This window comes from Nomascus leucogenys, chromosome 10 (assembly GCF_006542625.1).
Source record: "Nomascus leucogenys isolate Asia chromosome 10, Asia_NLE_v1, whole genome shotgun sequence".
Classification (NCBI taxonomy): domain Eukaryota; kingdom Metazoa; phylum Chordata; class Mammalia; order Primates; family Hylobatidae; genus Nomascus; species Nomascus leucogenys.
The window spans coordinates 78,385,548-78,406,012 of NC_044390.1; the positions used below are offsets into that span (position 1 = coordinate 78,385,548).

At 48.2% G+C, this 20,465-nt stretch overlaps 1 protein-coding gene across 4 annotated transcripts in view; it reads left to right on the top strand.

Moving 5' to 3' along the window:
* CUX2 (cut like homeobox 2) overlaps positions 1 to 20,465 on the top strand; it is a 324,472-nt gene that overhangs the window by 224,290 nt on the left and 79,717 nt on the right. For all 4 annotated transcript variants that reach the window (XM_030821389.1, XM_030821390.1, XM_030821392.1 and 1 more), the window contains exon 4: positions 12,631 to 12,709. In XM_030821389.1, the coding sequence (XP_030677249.1) occupies positions 12,631 to 12,709 (79 nt within the window). The remainder of the gene's footprint in view (positions 1 to 12,630; positions 12,710 to 20,465) is intronic.

The window sequence follows — 20,465 nt, forward strand, 5'->3', positions numbered from 1 at the left end:
AGCCGCCTTCTCAGCCTCTCTGGGCCTCTAAAACAAGAGGACCCAGGGCCGCCCCTGGGAGCGTTTGGAGGGAGGCTCAGATGCGCTAATTCCCATGAAAGGTCTTTGTAAGCTATAAAAAGCTCTAGATTAAAATTGGAAGGTATTATGATTATAATCAGTTAGGCAGAAAAACTGAACTGTTGGCAAAGCGAGCCTGGCCTTCGGAGGCTGAGCCTTGGGAAGACATCCTCATCGGTTGCACACAGGGGGCTGGTGGCAATTGTCTGTGGTTTGTTCCTCTGGGAGGAGGTAGCCCGAAAGACACACAGCTGGAAACTGCTTCTGGCTGGAATGGCAAGGTCAGAGCCAGAGCACCCACTCTAGGTTGTTCCTGCGTGCATGACCTGCCAGCCACGTGCCAAGCAGCGTGGGGCCATGCTTGTGGCATCAGCAGCTCCCAAAAAGAGAAAACTGGACACAGATGCTTCCCAGAGCCCATGAAAGTGGATCTGGATTCCCAGCTTCATGTACTGGCCACACCCTAGGCAGGGCAGGAAACATAACTTCTGCCCTGGTCTCATCTCCCTATATGACCATATCAAAGAATTGATACTGCAGCTTTCAGCTCATTATATGAGCATGTAGTGTATTTTTTTTTAATACCCAAAAGCGAAATTTATTTGCAAGGCGCTAAAGAAAGCCTCCTGTCCCTTTTATGCCAGGAGCCCTCGGAAGAGAAGTGAAATTGTGTATTCACTGCTAAAAAAAGCCCTGGCTTATACAATTTTAACAATAGAAAAATGATCTTTGTGCTTCGGTGCATGGATGCTTAGAGGAAAACAGGCAGTCTGTTCAGGTAGCTGGTGAATTACAAATGAGTGGTTCCCCTTTGTTTTGAGTGACAAGCAATTTAAATGCAGTCGTACGTGGAGGCCTGGAAATTGTTTTTCCCCCAGAAGAGAGAGAATGAGAGGAAGAGGAAAAGGGAAAAAAGCTTCCTTTTGGAACTGAGAGATTATATTAGTTGCCACCGAGCGGAGGTGAGAAGTTAGAACTTCATTTGATAATTATAAAATCAGTAGTTTGTGATTGGACATAATTGATGATTACACTGTTGCTAATAGCAGGCCTGCCAGCCGTTGCCTGTGGGACATTTCATTTTTGCACTGCTTCCAAGCCATGAAAGCCAGCCTGGCACGGAACACCACTCGCAGTATCTCCGGGAGCCTGACATAAATGCATTTGGGGGATTGCATTATGTTGGATCAAAAGTGTTCTTAATGCCGACATTTGAAAACACTTTGCTCTGTGCCTTATTTTTACCCTGGGAATAATTACAAATATTAGAACAAAATTGCATGGTGTTCCTCTTCCTGCAGACCCTCCCCTCAGTCAGAGCCTGGGTGGGTAGGTGGGCTTCCTAGGTCTTGCGCTGGCCTCATTAAAATCCCAGTGGTGGTCCAGAGGGGTGCAGGGGATGTTCATGTGAGGGCAAGATGATATCTGTCTGTCTGTCTCTCTCTCTCTGTCTGTGTGGGCCAGGATTACAAGGCTCACACGTGTAATCCCAGCGCTTCAGGAGGTCAAGGCAAGGAGGATCACTTGAGGCTAAGAGTTCAAGACCAGCCTGGGCAACATAGCAACACCCCACCTCTACAAAAAAAAAAAAAAAATACTAGCCAGGCATGGTGGCATGTGCCTGTAGTCCCAACTACTTATGAGGCTGAGGCAGGAAGATCGCTTGAGCCCAGGAGTTTGAGGCCACAGTGAGCTATGATGGCACCACACCACTGCACTCCAGCCTGGGTGACAGAGTGAGACCCCATCTCTGAAAGATATATATATTGTATCTGCCTTGGTGAATTAGAATCTAGAATCAATGCACAACTGAGTTTGAAGGAGCCTTCGGCCCATAGCCCGGCACCTTCACTTTACAATGGGGAAACTGAGGCTCCGAAAGGGAAAATGACTGCCCAAGGTGAATGGGTATGCAGGCCCCAGTTAAAACCAGAACCCAGGTCTCCTCACCCCCAGGCTGGTTTCTCCTCTTTCCTACCCTGCTATTTGCTTCCTCAAGACAAGTGCTGGGACTTCTGGGGCAGATCCTGGGCCTCTGTCCCCTCCCTACCAGGAAGCTTGCAAGAGGTCTCCACAGAGCAGTCAGGACCTCAGCTGAGTTTGAGCTACTGGGAGGGCTTCATTCTCCACCGTCCTCTGGGAAGCCTTGGGGTTTTATGTAAGTTTGGTAGTTTGGCAGGATTAGCTCAGGGAGGCTCTTGAGTTCCTTCCTTATATTATTTATGGTTTGTTCATTCAGTCAGTGTTGGTTTATTGCCCATTCTGTGCCCAGCCCCGCCTGGGCTCTGAGGGAGAATAATGTTAATGTCATAGCAGGAGCCATTGAAGATCATCCAGTAGGCCAGGCGTAGTGGCTCACGCCTGTAATCCCAGCACTTTGGGAGACTGAGGCAGGAGGATCACATGAGCCCAGGAGTTCGAGACCAGTGTGGGCAACATAGTGAGACCCCCATCTCTGAATGAATGAATGAATGAATGAATGAATGATTATCCAGTTGTTAAAGCCCCAAGCTGTGGAGTCATCCGTGGCCCCTCTGTTGCTTTTATGCCTCCAACATCCACTCTGTGTTCCTAAGGAGCAAATCCTGTGGCTCGACCTTCAGAATCCCAGAATCCTAACACCACTGCCACCATCCTGCTCTGAGCCGCCTGGGTTGTTCTCCTGGAACTCAGCAGGAGCCACTTCCCTGGTCTCCCTGTTTCCACCCCAGACCCTTAGTCTCTTCTCCGCACAACAGCCAGATGGGTCCTGTTAAAACGCGTGTCAGATCACATGAATCTGCTCTCCTCTGCGCAAAACCCTCCTGTGGCTCCTCAGACCCCTCAGAGAGAAAGGCTGGGTCCCCACAGTGACCCCCAGGGCTCTTCCCCTCCCCTCACCTCCTGACCCCCTTTCTTCTTCCACTTCGTCTACCATCTCCCGCCACACCAGCCTCTCTGCTGGCATTCAAACAAGCCAGACAGCCCCTGCCCCAGGGCCTTTGCACCTGCCGTTCTCGCTGTCTGCAATACTCTTTCCCAAAGCTCCCCACGACGCCTTCCCCTCCTGTGGCCCCACATGCCCTGCCCAGGACTCCTTTCACCTCCCTACTCCATTCTCCTCTCCTGCACTTGACGACTGTCCCACATTCTCTTTCATGATTTATTTCATTGCCTGCCTCTGCCTCTAAACGTGTCAGCTCCACAGAGGTAGGTGTTTGGGCCAGTCTTGCTTGATGCTGAATGCCCGGTACCTAGAACAGCCCCGTCCCTAGGAGATGCCTCATTAATATCTGTTAAGCAAATAAATGTATTAGGCATCTGTGATGGGTCAAGCACTGTCTTAATGCTTTGCATGTATGGTTTTATTTATTTTTATTTCATTATAAAATATTGTTTTTTTAGAAACGGCCTTTTTTTTTCTGAGATGGAGTCTCGCTCTGTTGCTCAAAAGTAGTTGTGGTTTTTGCCATTTTTGTTCTGTTTTGTTTTGTTTTGTTTTTGTTTAGTAGAGACGGAGTTTCACTATGTTGACCAGGCTGGTCTCGAACTCCTGACCTCAGGTGATCCACCAGCCTCAGCCTCCCAAGGTACTGGGATTCCAGGTGTGAGCCGCCACGCCCAGCCATATTCAATTTTTTTAAATGCTAGTCTCTACCTTTGGGATGCCCACTGGCTAGTTGAGGAAATGGAGCAATGTCTGGATAGAAGCTAGCATTCCGCAGCCCTGATGTCAGCAGATGCTGACGGATGCGTGGGTGCCCTGTGTTCAGAGGCAGGGATGCTGAGGATCCACACCAAGCACAAACACCTCCTTTCACTAAAAAACACAAATCAGGGTGCCTGGTGCTTTTCTAGACATCTCTAAGGATCACTATGTATTTAGGCACTGGGAGAGGGCTGGCTTGATTCCCTGGGCATGCACATAGTAGGTGCTCAGTGTGCACCATCTGCTGCTGTTACAGAGTTGCTGTGCACCCCGTGCCCATCATCATTGCAGGTTGAGGCATTGAGGGCAGAATCTGGAAGCTGGACCTGCACATCTGAGGAGAGGAGCCCTCAGAGCTCAAGCTCTGAATCACTGACTTACACATGAGAGTTCAAAAATGAATTAGTGACTTACACTTGGGAATTCAAAATGAATTACTGATTTACATCTGAGAAGGCAAAACAATGACAATGACAGGTGGCCAAATGCATTAATTCTGTTCCAACCAATCAGTCTTTTTTTTTTTTCTTTTTGAGACAGAGTCTTGTGCTGTCACCCAGGCTGGAGTGCAGTGGCACAATCTCAGCTCACTGCAACCTCTGCCTCCCAGGTTCAAGAGATTCTACTGCCTTAGCCTCCTGAGTAGCTGAGATTACAAGTACTTTCCTAATATTTGTATTTTTAGTAGAGACTGGGTTTCACATGTTGGCCAGGCTGGTCTCGAACTCCTGACCACAGATGATCCGTCCGCCTCGGCCTCCCAAAGTGCTGGGATTACAGGCATGAGCCACCACACCCAACTTTAATCAGTCTTTAGAACCAGCTGGTGCTGGCTTCCGAAACAGGCTAGGATGGGGCCTCTCTGGGACCCGTGGGTGACCCTCCAGAGGGCCAGAGAGGGTCTCCAATTTTTGCCCCATTTTGGCAGGAGCCTGAGAACCCAGTTTGACAACAGTAGCTATCAAAAACAAAAGTCAAACTTATTTCTTATTTAATCCCTGACATTAAAATGTAATTTTCATTTGCTTAGCAGCATCACTGATGGATGGCAGAGAGCATGTTAGCACTGGCCTGGGAACAGGGGCCCCAGCAGACACACCTGGAGGCAGGCAGGGTCGAGTCCTGCAGCTCCTCCTGGCCTCCCGTCCCCCACCTACCTGCCTGCCTGGCTCCTCCAGTTCTTTTGGTTATCCAGCTGCTTCCACCAGCCCCCAACCAAAGAATCGATTCTGAGTGGAGGCTGAGAAGCATGGGCTTTGCTGTCACACTAAGCTGCATCTGAGTCTCAGCTCCCAGCACCATGTGGCCATCACCCTCTGTGCCTCGACATCTTCATCTGTTAAATGGGATAGTCACACCCCCAGAGTGATGAGGGTTAAGCTAATGTGCATCCAGTACATAGCACAGTGCCTGCCACAGAGTCGGTGCTCAGTCGCTGTTATCATCAATAATAATGCACAAATCAGCCCATCGAAGTAGCTGTTACCCCCATTTTCCGGGTGGTAGGAAATCAGAAGGGTGCTGCAAAGAAAAGGGATCTTTCACAGAGACTCTCAGAGTGAGTGGGAACCCTCAGCATAGTCCAGCCAGACCTCCCCACGTGTGGGTCTCCCTGAGTACCTTTACAGCCTCACAGATACAGGGGCATGTACTTGGATGCCTCCCCTGGTGGAGAGCTCAGTACCTCCCACCCAGACCCCAAAGCACCCCTGAGTGGTCAACAGGAGCCCCTCCCGCTCTGGTGCATCTGAGCAAGTCTCGGCCCTCTTCATGGCTTCCAGGGGTTCTCACCGCTCCTCTCCATGGCGCATCGGCCCCTACCCACCACACCAAACCTGTCTCCCACCACAGCCCCCTCGCTCTCTGTGGCCCTCCTTTCTTCTCTGTGTCTCCCCCAACTCTTGCCCCTCTTTGCCTTCTGTGTGGACCCCTGATCTGCATGCCCTAGAGGGACAACCAGCCTTCAGAGGCCATCAAGGGACACCCCTTCCCCTCTGAACCCAGCTCATTCCTTCACTCCCCGATCTCTGGGTTGCCTCTCCATTGCCCGAGTTCATTCTGAGACCTGCCTCCTTCGCTTGTCCACCAGTCTTCAGCTTCTTCTGGAATTCCTGCCACATCAGACATCCACCCCCCATCATCTCTCAGAATCACCCTACCCTCTCCAGAGCCCAGGACCCAGGGGTAGAGGGAGGCTGTTCTCAAAGTATGTTCCACGGAACCCAGGGAAGGAGTTGTGCAGTCTCGATGGCAGGTCCCCCTTTTCATGCCCACAGCACTTGGAGAAGCACAGTTTGCAGCTGCAAGTCTGGGCCCTGGAGTGAGAGGCACCTGGGCACCAATACCACCTCTGCCACTAACTAGTTCTCTCATCTTAGCCAAGTGACTTAACATCCCTGCCCCTTAGTTTCTTTCTTTGTCTGTAGAACAGGGCCAATCACAATGCTCACATCCTAAAGGTGTGCTTGGGGGAAGGCAGGGATTTCGAAGAAGATGCCTGGAGCACATAGTAAGGCTTAGAACTTGGCACAAAGCTGTTCTCAGTGGCTCCCAGATGTCACTGCGACCTCAGACAGCTTGGCAGAGCTCAGCCTCGGGGAGGGGGCCCAAATTTTCTGTTTTTAACCACCTGGCTGAAAAGAGCTATGTGGCTAGAACAGGCTTGACTCGCCCCTGGCAGAAGCGGTTCTACACCTGCTGTGTTCATCCTCGGGGGACTAAACACATTGTCACCCCTCGTATCACAGTGGGCTGCGTAAATGCCATGTGCTTCCACAGATGCTGAGCTATTCCTGACAGTGACCTTCTTGAGGGTGTCTGTGGATGGTCTCTACCTCCTCCCTCTTCCCTCCTCCTCCCTCTCCTTCCTCCCCCTCCCACTTCTTCCTCCCCTTCCCTTCCCCCCTCCTCCCCTTTCCTCTTCCTCCTCCCTTTTCCTCTTCCTCCTCCTCCCTCTTCCTCCTCCCTCCTCCTCCCTCTTCTTCGTCCTTCTTCTTCCTCCTCCTCCCTCTTCCTCCTCATTCTCCATCTTCCTCCTCTTCCTCTTCCTCCTTTCTCCTCCTCTTCCTCCCTTTTTCTCCTCCTCTTCCTCCCTTTTTCTCCTCCTCCTCCGTCCTCCTCCATCCTCCTCCTCCTCTTCCTGTCTTTTTCTCCTCCTTTCCACATGGCCTTCAAGGGTGTTCCTGTCATAGGGCAAATCTGTCATTCTGGGCACTTTGCTGCTGCCCTTCTGTGTGGTTGGACAGAGCCATGAGACAGAAACACAGCCTTTTATTGAACATGGCTTTTTATGCCAGGCTCACTTGTTCCCAGCACATGGGTGAAATGCATTGAGTTTCAGCCCTTGGAAAAGATATCCTATGTGATTAGAAGAAGAATTTTCTGATTTATTTGAAAGCTTTCATCAGCTTCCACGGGACTCTTTGCTGCATGTTAACTCATCCTGCCCCAACAGCTTCGTAGGCAGGTAGAGGTTATTCTTCCCACTTGATGCATGGACATACTGGGGCCAAGAGATGCTCATAGTGACATTAGGCCCAGTACCGGGTCAGTCTCTGATGCCATCAGGAATTTAAGGACTGCGGTGGCTCACGCCTGTAATCCCAGCACCTTGGGAGGCCAAGGCGGGCGGATCACCTGACGTCAAAAGTTTGAGACCAGCCTGGCCAACAGAGTGAAACCCCATCTCTACTAAAAGTATAAAAATTAGCCAGGCATGGTAGTGCATGCCTGTAATTCCAGCTACTCAAGAGGCTGAGGCAGGAGAATCACTTGAACCTGGGAGGTGGAGGTTGCAGTGAGCTGAGATTGTGCCACTGCACTCCAACCTGGGCGACAGAGCAAGACTCCATTTCAAAAAAAACAGGAATTTAGGGACCTGGCCTTCCACAGACAGCCAGTCATTGCCTTGAAACGAGACTGAATGAGACAGGAAATCTACATGGCTCCTGTCTTTGAAAGTCACATTGACTTTGGGAAGCCCTAAACGTGAACTGATTCACACTGAGTGCCAGTCCAGGATTTCTTTTGTTTGTAAAGATAGGGTCTCATTCTATTGCCCAGGCTGATGTGCAGTGGTATGATCACAGCTCGCTGCAGCCTCGAACTCCTGGGCTCAAGCGATCCTCCTACTTCATCCTCCTGAGTAGCTAGGACTGCAGGGGTGCGCCACCACACCTGACTAATTTTTTCAAGATTCTTTTTCTTTTTTCGAAACAGGGTCTTTCTCGGTTGTCCAGGCTAGAGTGCAGTGGCTTCATCATGGCTCATTGCAGCCTAAACCTCCCAGACTCAAGTGATCCCCCTTCCTCAGCCTCCCAAGTAGCTGGGGCCACAGGTGTACCTGGCTTCAGGATAATTTTTGATCTCTGCTTTTAAAAATATTGTCCAGCTGTTAAATGAACCCCTAAAGCAAGGATCAGCTAACTTTTTTCTGTAAGGGGCCAGATAGAAAATATGTTTAGCCTCGCAGACCACAAAGTCTCTTTCACAGCTACACAACTCTGCCCTTGTAGCATAAAAGCAGCCACAGACACGTAAAAGGGTGACTGTGCCTTTGTTCCAATAAAACTTTATTTACACAAACAGATGAAGGGCCAGATTCACACCAAGGACCAAAGATTGCCAACCATTGATCCATGAGATCAACAGTGTCCAGCAGGAAAAGAACACAAGCCACATTTATAATTTAAAATTTTCTAGTAGTTACAATTTAAAAAGTAAGAAGTGTAGCTGGATGCAGTGGCTCACGCCTATATTCCCATCACTTTGGGAGGCTGAGGCAGGCAAATCACTTGAGGTCAGAAGTTCAAGACCAGCCTGAGCAATATGTTGAAACCCCGTCTCTACTAAAAATACAAAGATTAGCCAGGCGTTGTGGTGCACATCTGTAATTGAAGCTACTCTGCACTCCAGCCTGGGTGACAAAGTGAGACTCTGTCTCGAAAAAAAAAAAAAAAAGAAATAAGAATGGGTGAATTTAATTTTAATAATATATTTTATTTAGCCTGATATGTTCATAACACTAGCATTTCAAAATGTAATCAATATAAAAATTATTGGCTTTGGGAGGCCGAGGCGGGTGGATTGCCTGAGCTCAGGAGTTCGAGACTGGCCTGGGCAACATGGTAAAACCCCGTCTCTACTAAAATACAAAAAAATTAGCCAGGCATGGTGGCGCGCACCTGTAATCCTAGCTACTCAGGAGGCTGAGGCAGGAGAATTGCTTGAACCTGGGAGGCAGAGGTTGCAGTGAGCCGAGATCACACCACTGCACTCCAGCGTAGGCAACACAGCTAGACTGTCAAAAAAAATTTTTTTTAATTATTGTCAGGCGCAGTGGCTCACACCTGTAATCCCAGCACTTTGGGAGGCCGAGGCGGGCAATCAGGAGGTCAGGAGATCGAGATCATCCTGGCTATCACGGTGAAACCCCATCTCTACTAAAAATACAAAAAATTAGCTGGGCGTGGTGGCGGGCGCCTGTAGTCCCAGCTACTCAGGAGGCTGAGGCAGGAGAATGGCGTGAACCCGGAAGGCAGAGCTTGCAGTGAGCCAAGATCATGCCACTGCACTCCAGCCTGGGCTACAGAGCGAGACTCTGTCTCAAAAAAGAAAAAAAAATTATCGGGGTATTTTACATTCCTTTTTCTTTCTAAGACTTAGAAATGCTATATTTTACACTTACAACCCATCTCAGTTTGGAATCGTTGCATTTCAAGTGCTCAGTAGCACATGGACTGGTGGCCGCCTTATTGAACAGCTCCGCTCCAGTGGGGAAAACTAAGACCAAAACTATTATCCTCCTTATAATGTTAGATTTAGTCTTCCCCACTGGAAGAGATAAATCATGCACCATTATAAACTGATAAGTGCCATGAAGGGAAAGTAGGGGGTGCTCTAGGCAGGGACAGGGAAACATTAAAGGAATCTTCCAGCACTTGTCCCCCACCCTCGCTCAGTCTCTCATTGGAGGCCAGTGCCTTTCCTCAGACCCCAACCACCACATGCACTCAGCTCAGGCAACTGTAAAATGGAACACTGAGTCATTCTTCTGGCTGGTCTTTGATACTTCTCCTTCTAAGACCCGTGAGATGAATTGCTTTTGTTTCTCATTGTTTTCTTGGGTGCCAAGTCACCAGCACCGCAGCCTCTCGCCCAGGGCAGCTGTAGTTGGCTTGTAAGGCAGCGGCATCCTCATGGGCTCTGAACACCCAGCCCCACTGGCTGGGGTAATTTTTCTATCCAGGACAAAAGGAAGGCATAATTTGAATTCAGAATGGCAATTTGAATCCCCAGACCTGGTGTGAATCTTGGCCCTGCCATTTGCTAACTGGGTGACCTTGGGCAAGTGGCTTGACGTCCTTGAGCCTCCATTTTCTAATCTGTATGATGGGGCAGGTGGCAGCAGCCATTGGGTGATTGATGTGTCCGTGGAGACAGACTATCATGAATAGTAAAAGCTTCTGGCATTCTGGCACACAGTAAACGTTCGGTGCCATTTTTTTAATTAGCCCATCAGGGATGCCCCCCCACCCCAAGATTCTGAATGAATTGCCCCCTCCTCAGGGCTCACAGGAGCCGCCAGTGTTTGCACCTCCTCCTGTGCATTTCTTTTGTTTGTAAAGATAGGGTCTCATTCTATTGCCCAGGCTGACGTGCAGTGGTTATGCTTCCTGCTGGCCATAGCTATGTCTCCCACTCAACCGCATGTCCCCAGAAACTGACTCTTGTCCATCTAAGCAAGGATAAAAATCTACCCACAGGGCTGGGCGCAGTGGCTCATGCCTGTAATCCCAGCACTGTGGGAGGCCAAGGTGGGCGGATCACTTGTGGTGAGGAGTTCGAGACCAGCCTGGCCAACATGGTGAAACCCCATGTCTACTAAAAATACAAAAAATTAGCCAGGTATGGTGGCAGGCGCCTGTAATCTCAGCTACTCGGGAGCCTGAGGCTGAGGAGAATTGCTTGAACCCAGAAGGCAGAGGTTACAGTGAGCCGCGATCATGCCACTGCACTCCAGCCTGGGTGACAGAGCAAGACTCCGTCTCTGAATAAATAAATAAATAAATAAAATTTAAATTTAAAAAAGATCTACCTACAGCTTGGTGGTTTTCCCTTTGTCTAGCTTCTAGAACTCTTTTTCTGCCCTCCCCCAAGTGACTTCCCCTTCTCAGGGAGATAATTCCTGATGTTCTGTTACCAAACTGGGTCAGCCTCCCCCCAACTTACACACTCCCAAGGCCACCCTGTGCTTTTCTGCCAAGCGTTTAGCACTTTAATGAGTCATCTGGGGAAGCTGCCTTAATGCCAGTGTCCCCACCGGACTGTAAGTCCCATAAGGGTGGGGCGCAAGTCTGCCCTATTCATGGCTGGGTTCTCAGCCCACAGTGCTTGGTGCATAGCAGGTGCTCAGGAAACATTTGTTGAGGGAATGACAGACTGTCATTCATGCTGGAAGGTGAGAGACCAGGGACTTTCTCAGACTAACAATGAGAGAAATTACAGAGATTTTATAATGGACCTTTTTTTTTTTTTTTTAAAGATAGAGTCTCACTCTATTGCCCAGGCTGAAGTGCAGTGGTGCAATCATAGCTCATGGCAGCCTCGAAATCCTGGCCTCAAACAATCCTTACCTCAGCCTCCTGAGTAGCTGGGACAATAGGCACGAGCCACCCCACCTGGCTGATTTTTTTATCTTTTGTAGAAACAGGGTCTCACTATGTTGCTCAGGCTGGTTTCGAACTCCTGAACTTAAATAGTCCTTCCACCTCAGCCTCCCAAAGCGCTGGGATTAAAGGCGTGAGTCACCACTCTCAGCCTGAAACTAACTTTTTTTAATCACTTTAATCACCCATACATTTCCACCTCTTTTAAAGAGGGTAATTCTGTTACCCTTCAATATTTGTTGAAGTTGTTTGATATCTTACGAGAGCTTTAACAATTTCTCTTTAATTTTCAGTGGCAAGAAATATTCTCTAGACGTGTCCCACTTTCCTCCTAAAACATGTATCATATTTGAACTTCCAGTCTACCCTTTACTAATAAGAAGAATAACAGGTGTTACCAACACACCGTGTGCTGGGCCCTGTGCTTAGCACTTAGGTGCGGCTCCATTTAATCCCAACAGGCCTAGGAGGTAGGTCCTGTTATTTACCCCACATTTTACAGACGAAGAAACTGAGAATCGGAGAGGGGCAGTGCAAGGTCACACAGCCTGCACACAGTGGAGCTGGGCTTTCAACCCAGATTTTCTAACTCCAGAGCCCACACTTTGAACCTTCATTTCTCCTTCTTGCCCCTCCCCCATCCCATGTTTGCACAGATAGAAAATGACTAAGGCCGGGTGGGGTGGTGGCCTGTAATCCTGGCACTTTGGAAGGCCGAGGCAGGGGGATTGCAGGAGGTCGAGACGAGCCTGGGCAACGTAGCAAGACCCCATCTCTTAAACAAACAAGAAAAAAAATACGTGGCCAGCCATGGTGGCTCATGCCTGTAATCCCAGAACTTTGGGAGGCCAAAGTGGGCAGATAACCTGAGGTCAGGAGTTTGAGACCACCCTGGCCAACGTGGTCAAAGCATCTCTACCAAAAGTACAAAAAAATTAGCTGGGCATGGTGGCAGGCACCTGTAGTGGTAGCAGGCACCTATAATCCCAGCCACTCAGGAGGCTGAGGCAGGAGAATTACTTGAACCCAGGAGGCGGAGGTTACAGTGAGCTGAGATCACTCTATGGCACTCCAGCCTAGGCGACAGAGCGAGACACTGTCTCAAAAAAAAAAAAAAACCTGCCGATGTTTTCTTTTGAAAAAAAAATGATGAAATTTGCTTGCAGACACAGATGCCATGGTTACACGTGACTCTTTCTCTTGTTGTTTCCAAAGGTGGTGGCCCTTAGTAAGAGAAGTCAGGAGGCGGAGGCTGCTTTTCTGAGTGTTTACAAGCAATTAATTGAAGCACCAGGTAAGAAATGCTTGGGCTCCGTAATTGAATAGTTAACGACAATTAATAGCCATTAGGACTGTGACACAGGGACTTTGAGGTGGGATGTGGGGACACGCCTGGGCTCCTAGGTGAGGCCAGGCACTCTGTATAGGGCAGGGGGGCTGCGGCCAGTCTGGTGTGACATGTCCCCATAGGGCTCCCCCCATCTTCCTTCATCATGTTGTCACATCAGCCAGGAGCCTGCTTTAGGGGCACTCCTGGTGAGATATCCCACCTGGACCTACGTGGGGAGCTGAAATCTTATCCACTAGAGCCCCCATCCCATTAGCACAGAAGACTGAGGGCACACAGTGCTCTCTGCCTGCAGGTGGCAATAGAGGCAAGACCTCCAGTGCCTCCCCCAGAATGACACAGCCAACCCCAAAAATCTGCTGTTGAGTAAAAGCCAGCCCCAGAAGAGCACATCCTGTAGGATTCCACCTACAGAAAATCTAAAAACAGACAATTAATGTTACTCAGTGGTCAAAAGGGGGAAGCAATCCATATGGCCATCAACGGATGGATGCATAAACAAAATGTGGCCTAGACTTACAAGGGAGTATTACTCCCTTTCCATGAAAAGCAATGGAGGGCCGGGTACAGGGGATCACGCCTGTAATCTCAGCACTTTAGGAGGCCAAGGTGGGCCGATCGCCTGAGGTCAGGAGTTCGAGACCAGCCTGGCCAACCCAGAGGTTTTAGTAAAAATCCCATCTCTACTAAAAATACAAAAATTAGCCAGGTATGGTGGTGGGCACCTGTAATCGCAGCTACTCGGGAGGCTGAGACAGGAGAATCACTTGAACCCAGAAGGCGGAGGTTGCAGTGAGCTGAGATCATGCCTGCACTCCAGCCTGGATGACAGAGCAAGACTCTGTCCTCTGTCTCAAATAAAAAAGGAATGGAGCTGTGATATGTGCTTCATGAAGATGAACCTCGAAAACACAGTGCTGAATGAAGGAAGCCAGAAACCAAAGCCACGTAGTGTAGGATTCCATTTACATGAAACATCCAGAACAGGCAAGCCACAGATAGAGTCGATTGGTGGTTGCCCGGGGCTGGGGAGGGAGATTGGAGAGTGACTGCTTAATCGGTATGAGTTTCTTTTTGGGCAATAAAAATATTCTGGAACTAAGTGAACAAGTGGTTGTAGAACATCAAGAATGGTACTAAATGCCACTGAATTGTTCACGTTAAAATGATAAATTTTCTGTTGTATGAATTTCACCTTAATTGAAAAAAAAAAGTCAACCTGTACTGTTGGAAATCAAGATAGTGGTTTCAAACACTTGAAGGGGGGCAAGAGTTCCTGGGAGGGGCCTCTGGGTGCTGGGACTATGGTTTCTCGGTCCTGGTTTGGGTTACAGTTTGAGAACATTTGATTGTACACTAAGGATCTATACATATGCCATAAAAGCTTCCCCGACTTTATTTTATTTTATTTTATTATTATTATTTTTTTTTTTTTTTTTTTTTTTGAGACGGAGTCTCGCTCTGGGTCACTTGAAGCCAGGAGTTTGAGACCAGCCTAGGCAACATGGAGAAACCCTGTCTCTACAAAAAAATACAAAAATTATCTGGGCATGGTTGTGGGCACCTGTGGTCCCAGCTACTTGGGAAGCTGTGGTGGAAGAATTGCTTGAACCCAGGAGGTGGAGGTTGCAGTGAGCTAAGATTGTGCCACTGCACTCCAGCCTGGGTGACAGAGCAAGACCCTGTCAAAAAAAAAAAAAAAAAAAAAAAAAGGGAGGGAGGGAGGAAGGAAGGAATACAGAGTCTCAGGCCCCATCCCCGGCCCACAGAATCAGCTTCTGCATTTTATCAAGCTCCCCTGTGATCTTGGAGCATGGGAAAGTTTGAGCGCACAGGCCTGATGTAGAAGTTGCCTTTGTTCTGTGCCCTGCATTTCACATGCCCCGTGGGAGCAGGTCCAAGCAGCTCGCTTCTCTGTGGCACAGAGAGGTTGAGCCCGATGCCCAAGCTCTCACAGGCAGGGAGAGACGTGACTCGGGTCTCATCATATATAACAAATATTTCCAGACTCTGCTCCGTGTGACAAGCTGGCTGCACGTGGAAGGCTGAGTTAGTTTCCTACGGCTGTTGTAATAAATTACCATGGATGCCTTAAAACAACAGAGATTCATTCCGTCCCTGTTCTGAAGGCCACAGGCCCAAGATCAAGGTGTCAACAGGGCTATACTTTCTCTGAAGGCCCAGGGGAGGATCCTTCCTGGCTTCTTCCAGCTTCTGGTGGCTCCAGGTGTCCCTTGGCTTCTGGCGGCTCCAGGTGTCCCTTGGCTTCTGGCTATGTCACTCCAATCTCTCCTCTGTATCTTTGTCTCAATCTCTCTCTCCTTTCTCTCTCTCTCTCCTTTTTAAAAACTATATATGAGGTCTTGCTTTGTTGCCTAGGCTGGAGTGCAGTGGTGTGATCATAGCTCACTGCAACCTTGGACTTCTGGGCTCAAACAATCTTCCTGCCACAGCCTCCCAAGCCCAGCTAATTTTTTAAATTTATTTTTTGCAGTCCCAAAGTCTCACTATGTTACCCAGACTGGTCTCAAACTCCTGGCCTCAAGTGACCCTCCCGCCTCTGCCTCCTGAATAGCTGGGATTACAGGTGTGAGCCACTGTGCCCAACCTCCTTTCTCTTATAGTGACACTTGTCATTAGATTTAGGGGCCACCTGGATAATCCAGGTTGATTTCATCTCAAGATCCTTAATTATATCTGCAAAGACACTTTGGTGTTTTTTTGTTTTGTTTTGTCTTGTTTTGTTTTGTTTTTTTAAGAGACAGGGTCTTGCTCTGTTTCCCAAGTTGGAGTACAGTGGTGCAATCTTGGCTCACTGCAGCCTCGACCTCCTGAGCTCAAGTGATCCTCCCACCTCAGCCTCCCAAATGGCTGGGTCTGCAGGTGCAGCCACCATGCCCAGCTCAAAGACACTTTGAATAAAGTCACATTCACAGGTTCCAGGCATTAGGACACAGAGGTATCCTTTTGGGGTGGACGTTCAGCCAGTACACATGCGCCTGCTGCCTGGTCCCACGCTCCACCCCATCCGCGCTCACAGGAACAGTCCAGCCACGTGGGTTTTCCCAGTGATGAGAGTGGAAGGAATGGCAAGAGCTGACGGCACAGCTGCAGGCTGTGGTCCCTGCGAGGACATGGTGCTATGGCACGAGGCCGAGACAGCCCATGTGTCTGCAGCTGGGGTCATTATCACCCTCACTGCCAGCCATAACATACTCATGGCCAAGAGGCCCAGTGGCACCATTCCTTGCCGCCTTTTTGCTTATAATGTCTCCACTCTCATCAGTGATATCTAGAAAAATACACCCTTATTTCCCACCCTTTTCGATCCTTTGGGTCCCACCGTGTCAGCGACAAATGACATTGGAGGATGACCCTGTACAGACCCCAGAGATGCCTCCCAGGGGTCCCCGGGCAGCGCTCTCCCACGGGACCCCGTAGTACCTCAGTTGTAACACGAGGGGGCAGCACTAAGATATGCGTGTGCTTTCAGGCTCAAAGACCCAGATTCAAATCCTGTTTGTGTCGCTTACTGCGTGACTGTAGAGGAATTAATTCACCTTCCTGAGCTGCAGTCTCCTCTTCTATAAATTGAGAATAATATTAGAACCTGCCTCATGCTGTTATTTGGAGGCATCAAGGTTCACAGTACACAGCAGGTGCTTACTAAGTGTTAACTATTCTCCTTATATATGTGTCCAGCTTTCCTAGGAGATGTGAAATGCACCAGGCCTCAGACTGAATCATACTAAATTCGTATACTCAGAACCTGGTACACAGTAGGCACCTAATAATTGTTGAATATTAGAAATAAGACTCAGCAGCAAAAAAGGGAGGAAAGGTTATTGGAGCTAAGAGATACTTCATCAGTGAGACCCCCCCTTCCATGCACATCTTGTGTTATTTACTCAGATAGCATTTATTGAGTGCCTACTGTGTGCCTGGCACTTGCTGGACACTGGGAACACAGCTGTGACCCTACAAACACAGACATGGGCCCAGCCCTCAGAAGCTTACCTTTGAGTGGCAGAAGTGACCAGATCATCGGTCACATAGCCTGTCATCACAATCACAGGGGGACAACAGCATGTCTAGTGCTTGGGGGTACAGACAGGCAGGAAGACAAAGGGAAACAGAAGGGTCTTACGGACCCCCACTTGGAAATGAGCCCTCATTTTGGGGGAGTGTTCTTATGGGACCCTCGTCTTTCTGGAGAGAAGACCGTTAAAACAGTCACAGGCCAGGGGCCACTCGAGGTCCCAAGATTGCTATGGAACCTTCTGGAAGGTCCATGTACCCTCTCTCCTCTTTCCCCAAAGCCCAGGAGCAGGAAGGTCATTCCAAGCCCAGTGCTGACTCCACGAGTCTGATTTCCCAACTCTCCTCCCCAGAAATGCAGGGGCGGGAGAGCTGTCCCCAGCTGTCACCGAGTTAGAGAACGAGGAGCCTTAACTGATGGAGACGTACCATACGAACAGCCCCTTTAGGGCCTCTAATTCATTTTTGAGACATTTAAGAATAACAAAATGTTTTAATGATTTCTTAGGGGAATTAGGAAGACATATTTTTGTTCTCATTAAATTTTATCCTCAGACACAAGAACCAAATGTCAAATGTGTGTTGGGCGCTTCCAGCTTCCCTGCTCACTGCCGGCCCCCCAGCTCCAACCCCCTCCATAAAAATAACACTCCTGGAAAATTCGCCGGGACGCGCACACTCCTGTTTTTATATTTCTTGACAGGCAAATTATTTGTCGAAATACTCCTCCCCACCACCCGAAGCCACACAAGTCCTGATTCAACATTTTTGTTTTGAGTGACTGCTGCCAACACAGATCTTTGGCAGAGAATACGACAGAGCCTGATGGCTCAGCAAGTATTTTGATAAGTGTGCAGCCTGGATGTCTGTAATTACGAAAGAAAACCGTAAATCTTTTGGATATTGTTCACACAGATGTGGCGTGAAGTGAGAAAAAAAAAAGCAGTAAAACGTGTTAAAAGCATAATTAATGTCATTGTTGTGGGTGATGATGTGATTTAAACCTCTCTGACTTCTGTATTGGTGATGGCTGATTCCTTTATTGCACTCGTAGAGTCACTAGGTACGGATCCAAGCTTCAGAAGGCTAACTTGTTAACTGAGTGATTAGTTAAAAGGAAAAAAAAAAAAAAAAAAAAAAAAACAAGGAACAAGGAAATGAGAGGGCAGGCAGATGAACATTGCTGAGGAGATAAGAGACAGGTGAGTGCCCCAAAATGTTTTCTACTGTGCTTTGGTTTTTACAAATCTGATGCAGATTTGCAATTCCTGGCAGACATTTCTCACCCTGCTCCTTCTCTTGGGGGGCAAGGCTGGTCAGGAAGGTGCTCAGTGCCTGGGCTATATAGGCTGACACACCTGGGTGCAACCCTCAGTTTGGTGTTTTGTGCTGTGTGACCTTGGCCAGGGGCTTTAACCTCTCTGAGCTCTGGTTTCTGTGTCTTTAGAAGAGGGATAGTAATAGAACCTACTCGGGGGTGGACGTGAGGATTCGCTACGCTGTACATGAAAGCATTCTGCAGGGTTGAGTAATCAGCAGCCCATTGACATCAGGGTATAAGAGTTACAGGAGTGACAAGTGTCTGCTATTGATTCTACGAGGTTTGGTCTGTTGTCAGGGTCATTGGATAAGCAGTGGTGCAGGCAACAGGGTTCCTGAGCCTATAGAATAGGAAAATGCTCTACAACGTTTAAAATTTTTAAATTTGTCTCCTTGATTATAAGAGTAGCATATGCATGCTGTCGACTTCAGAAAATAGAGAGAAACAGAAAGAGGGAAAACGACCAGCTAGAAAAGCATTTTGTTGTTTTTCTTTTCCGTGATTTTTCCCTGTGTACTTTTTCAAAACAGTTGCTGATTCTACATGTACCGTTTTGAATTGTTTCCTTTATCTGACATGAAGCACTCATATTTCCGTGTGTGATTACAGATCCCAAGTAACTTTGATTCATTGTACAAGCCTAACAATCTCTTGTATAGCTGTATTGTAATTTACCTAACCCCTCTCCAACTCTGGACAGTTAGGGTGCTTGGGAACGCATCCCCTATTGGTACTGTGCTGTACCGAGAAGAAAATTTGGGAAGGAAAAATACATTGTAGCCTTGTATTGACCACAAACCCCAGGATCAGTGACCAGAATAAGAATGTTTTTCTCCTTGCTGATTTTATATTGCAGTCCTTTATTTACTAGTTCACTAAATATCTTTTCATATGTTATAAAGCATTCATATTTATACTTTTAGATATCTCTGGTTTATGTCTCCTTAGCCAGAGAGTAGATTTTTTCTACCAGAGAGTGGATTGTTTTCTTATTGATTTGTAGACACTCTTTGTATATGAAGGATATTAACCTTTGTCCAGGTATACATGTTTCATATCTTCTCCCCTGGTTTGCCTTTTGTTTCTCAACTTAGTGTGTAATGTCTCTTGTCTATTGTATGTAGCAGGCATTCAAAAAAATATTTGCAGAAAGAAAGAAGTCTTAGCAAACCTTTGCTTTGTAGCTTCTGAATATCAGGTCCGGTTTTTAAAAATCTTTCTCGCCTCAAGGGTATGAGGAGTTTTTTTAGTATTTTTGTGATCTTAGTTTTTAAACATTTACATTTGAACCAGCTGAAATATAATGGATATTGATAGAAGTAGCAGGGGAGGTGAAGCATTTAGCTTTGTTTTTGTCTCAAATAACTCGTTTCAGTGCCATCTAGTGGATAAGCCACCTGCACAGCTACAGGAAATAGAGATTTTCTACGATTAGAAAGTGTTGTCTGTGCTAACCTTCCCTCCTTCCCTCCTCCTCGCCCTCCTCCATGCCCACACTTCTGCTCAGTTAGTCCCATAATGGTCAGTGGAACACTGAAGGTTAACATAAAACAGCATTTCACCCGTTAAAAAAGGAAAATGTCACTTTTCCTGAAGATGACAGTTAACTTTATTTTTTTTTTTTTCTGAGATGTAGCCTCACTCTGTCACCCAGGCTGGAGTGCAGTGGCGCAATCTCAGCTCACTGCAACCTCCGCCTCTAGGGTTCAAGCAATTCTCGTGCCTCAGCCTCCTGAGTAGCTGGGATTACAGGCACATGCCACTACACCCAGCTAATTTTGTATTTTTCGTAGAGACAAGGTTTCACCATGTTGGTCAGGCTGGTCTCGAACTCCCAACTTCAGATGATCCACCTGCCTCAGCCTCCCAAAGTGTTGGGATTACAGACGTGAGCCACCACACCCAGGTGACAGTTAACTTTAGAAGACAGTGTCCCACTATTTCCTGCCACACCTCTGCCCATGCCGTTTCCTCTGCCAGGAGCACCCTTTCCCCATGACCCCCTGGCTAAACTTTGTTCCTCCCAGCAGCTCAGGGCTGGAGAGTGGACTGAATGAAAGCATCCAGATGGGTGCTGTTGCCTGGGAGGTGTTCAGTAAAGGCCAGTCCCTTTCAGAAGGGAGGACAGGCATTCGAGCCGTGGCGTTTCATTAGCTTATGCTCTGAGTGCTTGCTATGTGCCTAGCCCTGTGGGAACTCAAGCTCAAGTGCAGGCCTGCCCTTGGAGACTCTCGGGTTCAGCAAGGACAACATGACCTAAAGACAGACAACCAGAATACACAACAGAAAGCAGGCTTCAAGGAAGGATGGCTGGCAGAGGCCTCAGAGAGGGAGGCCTTTGGA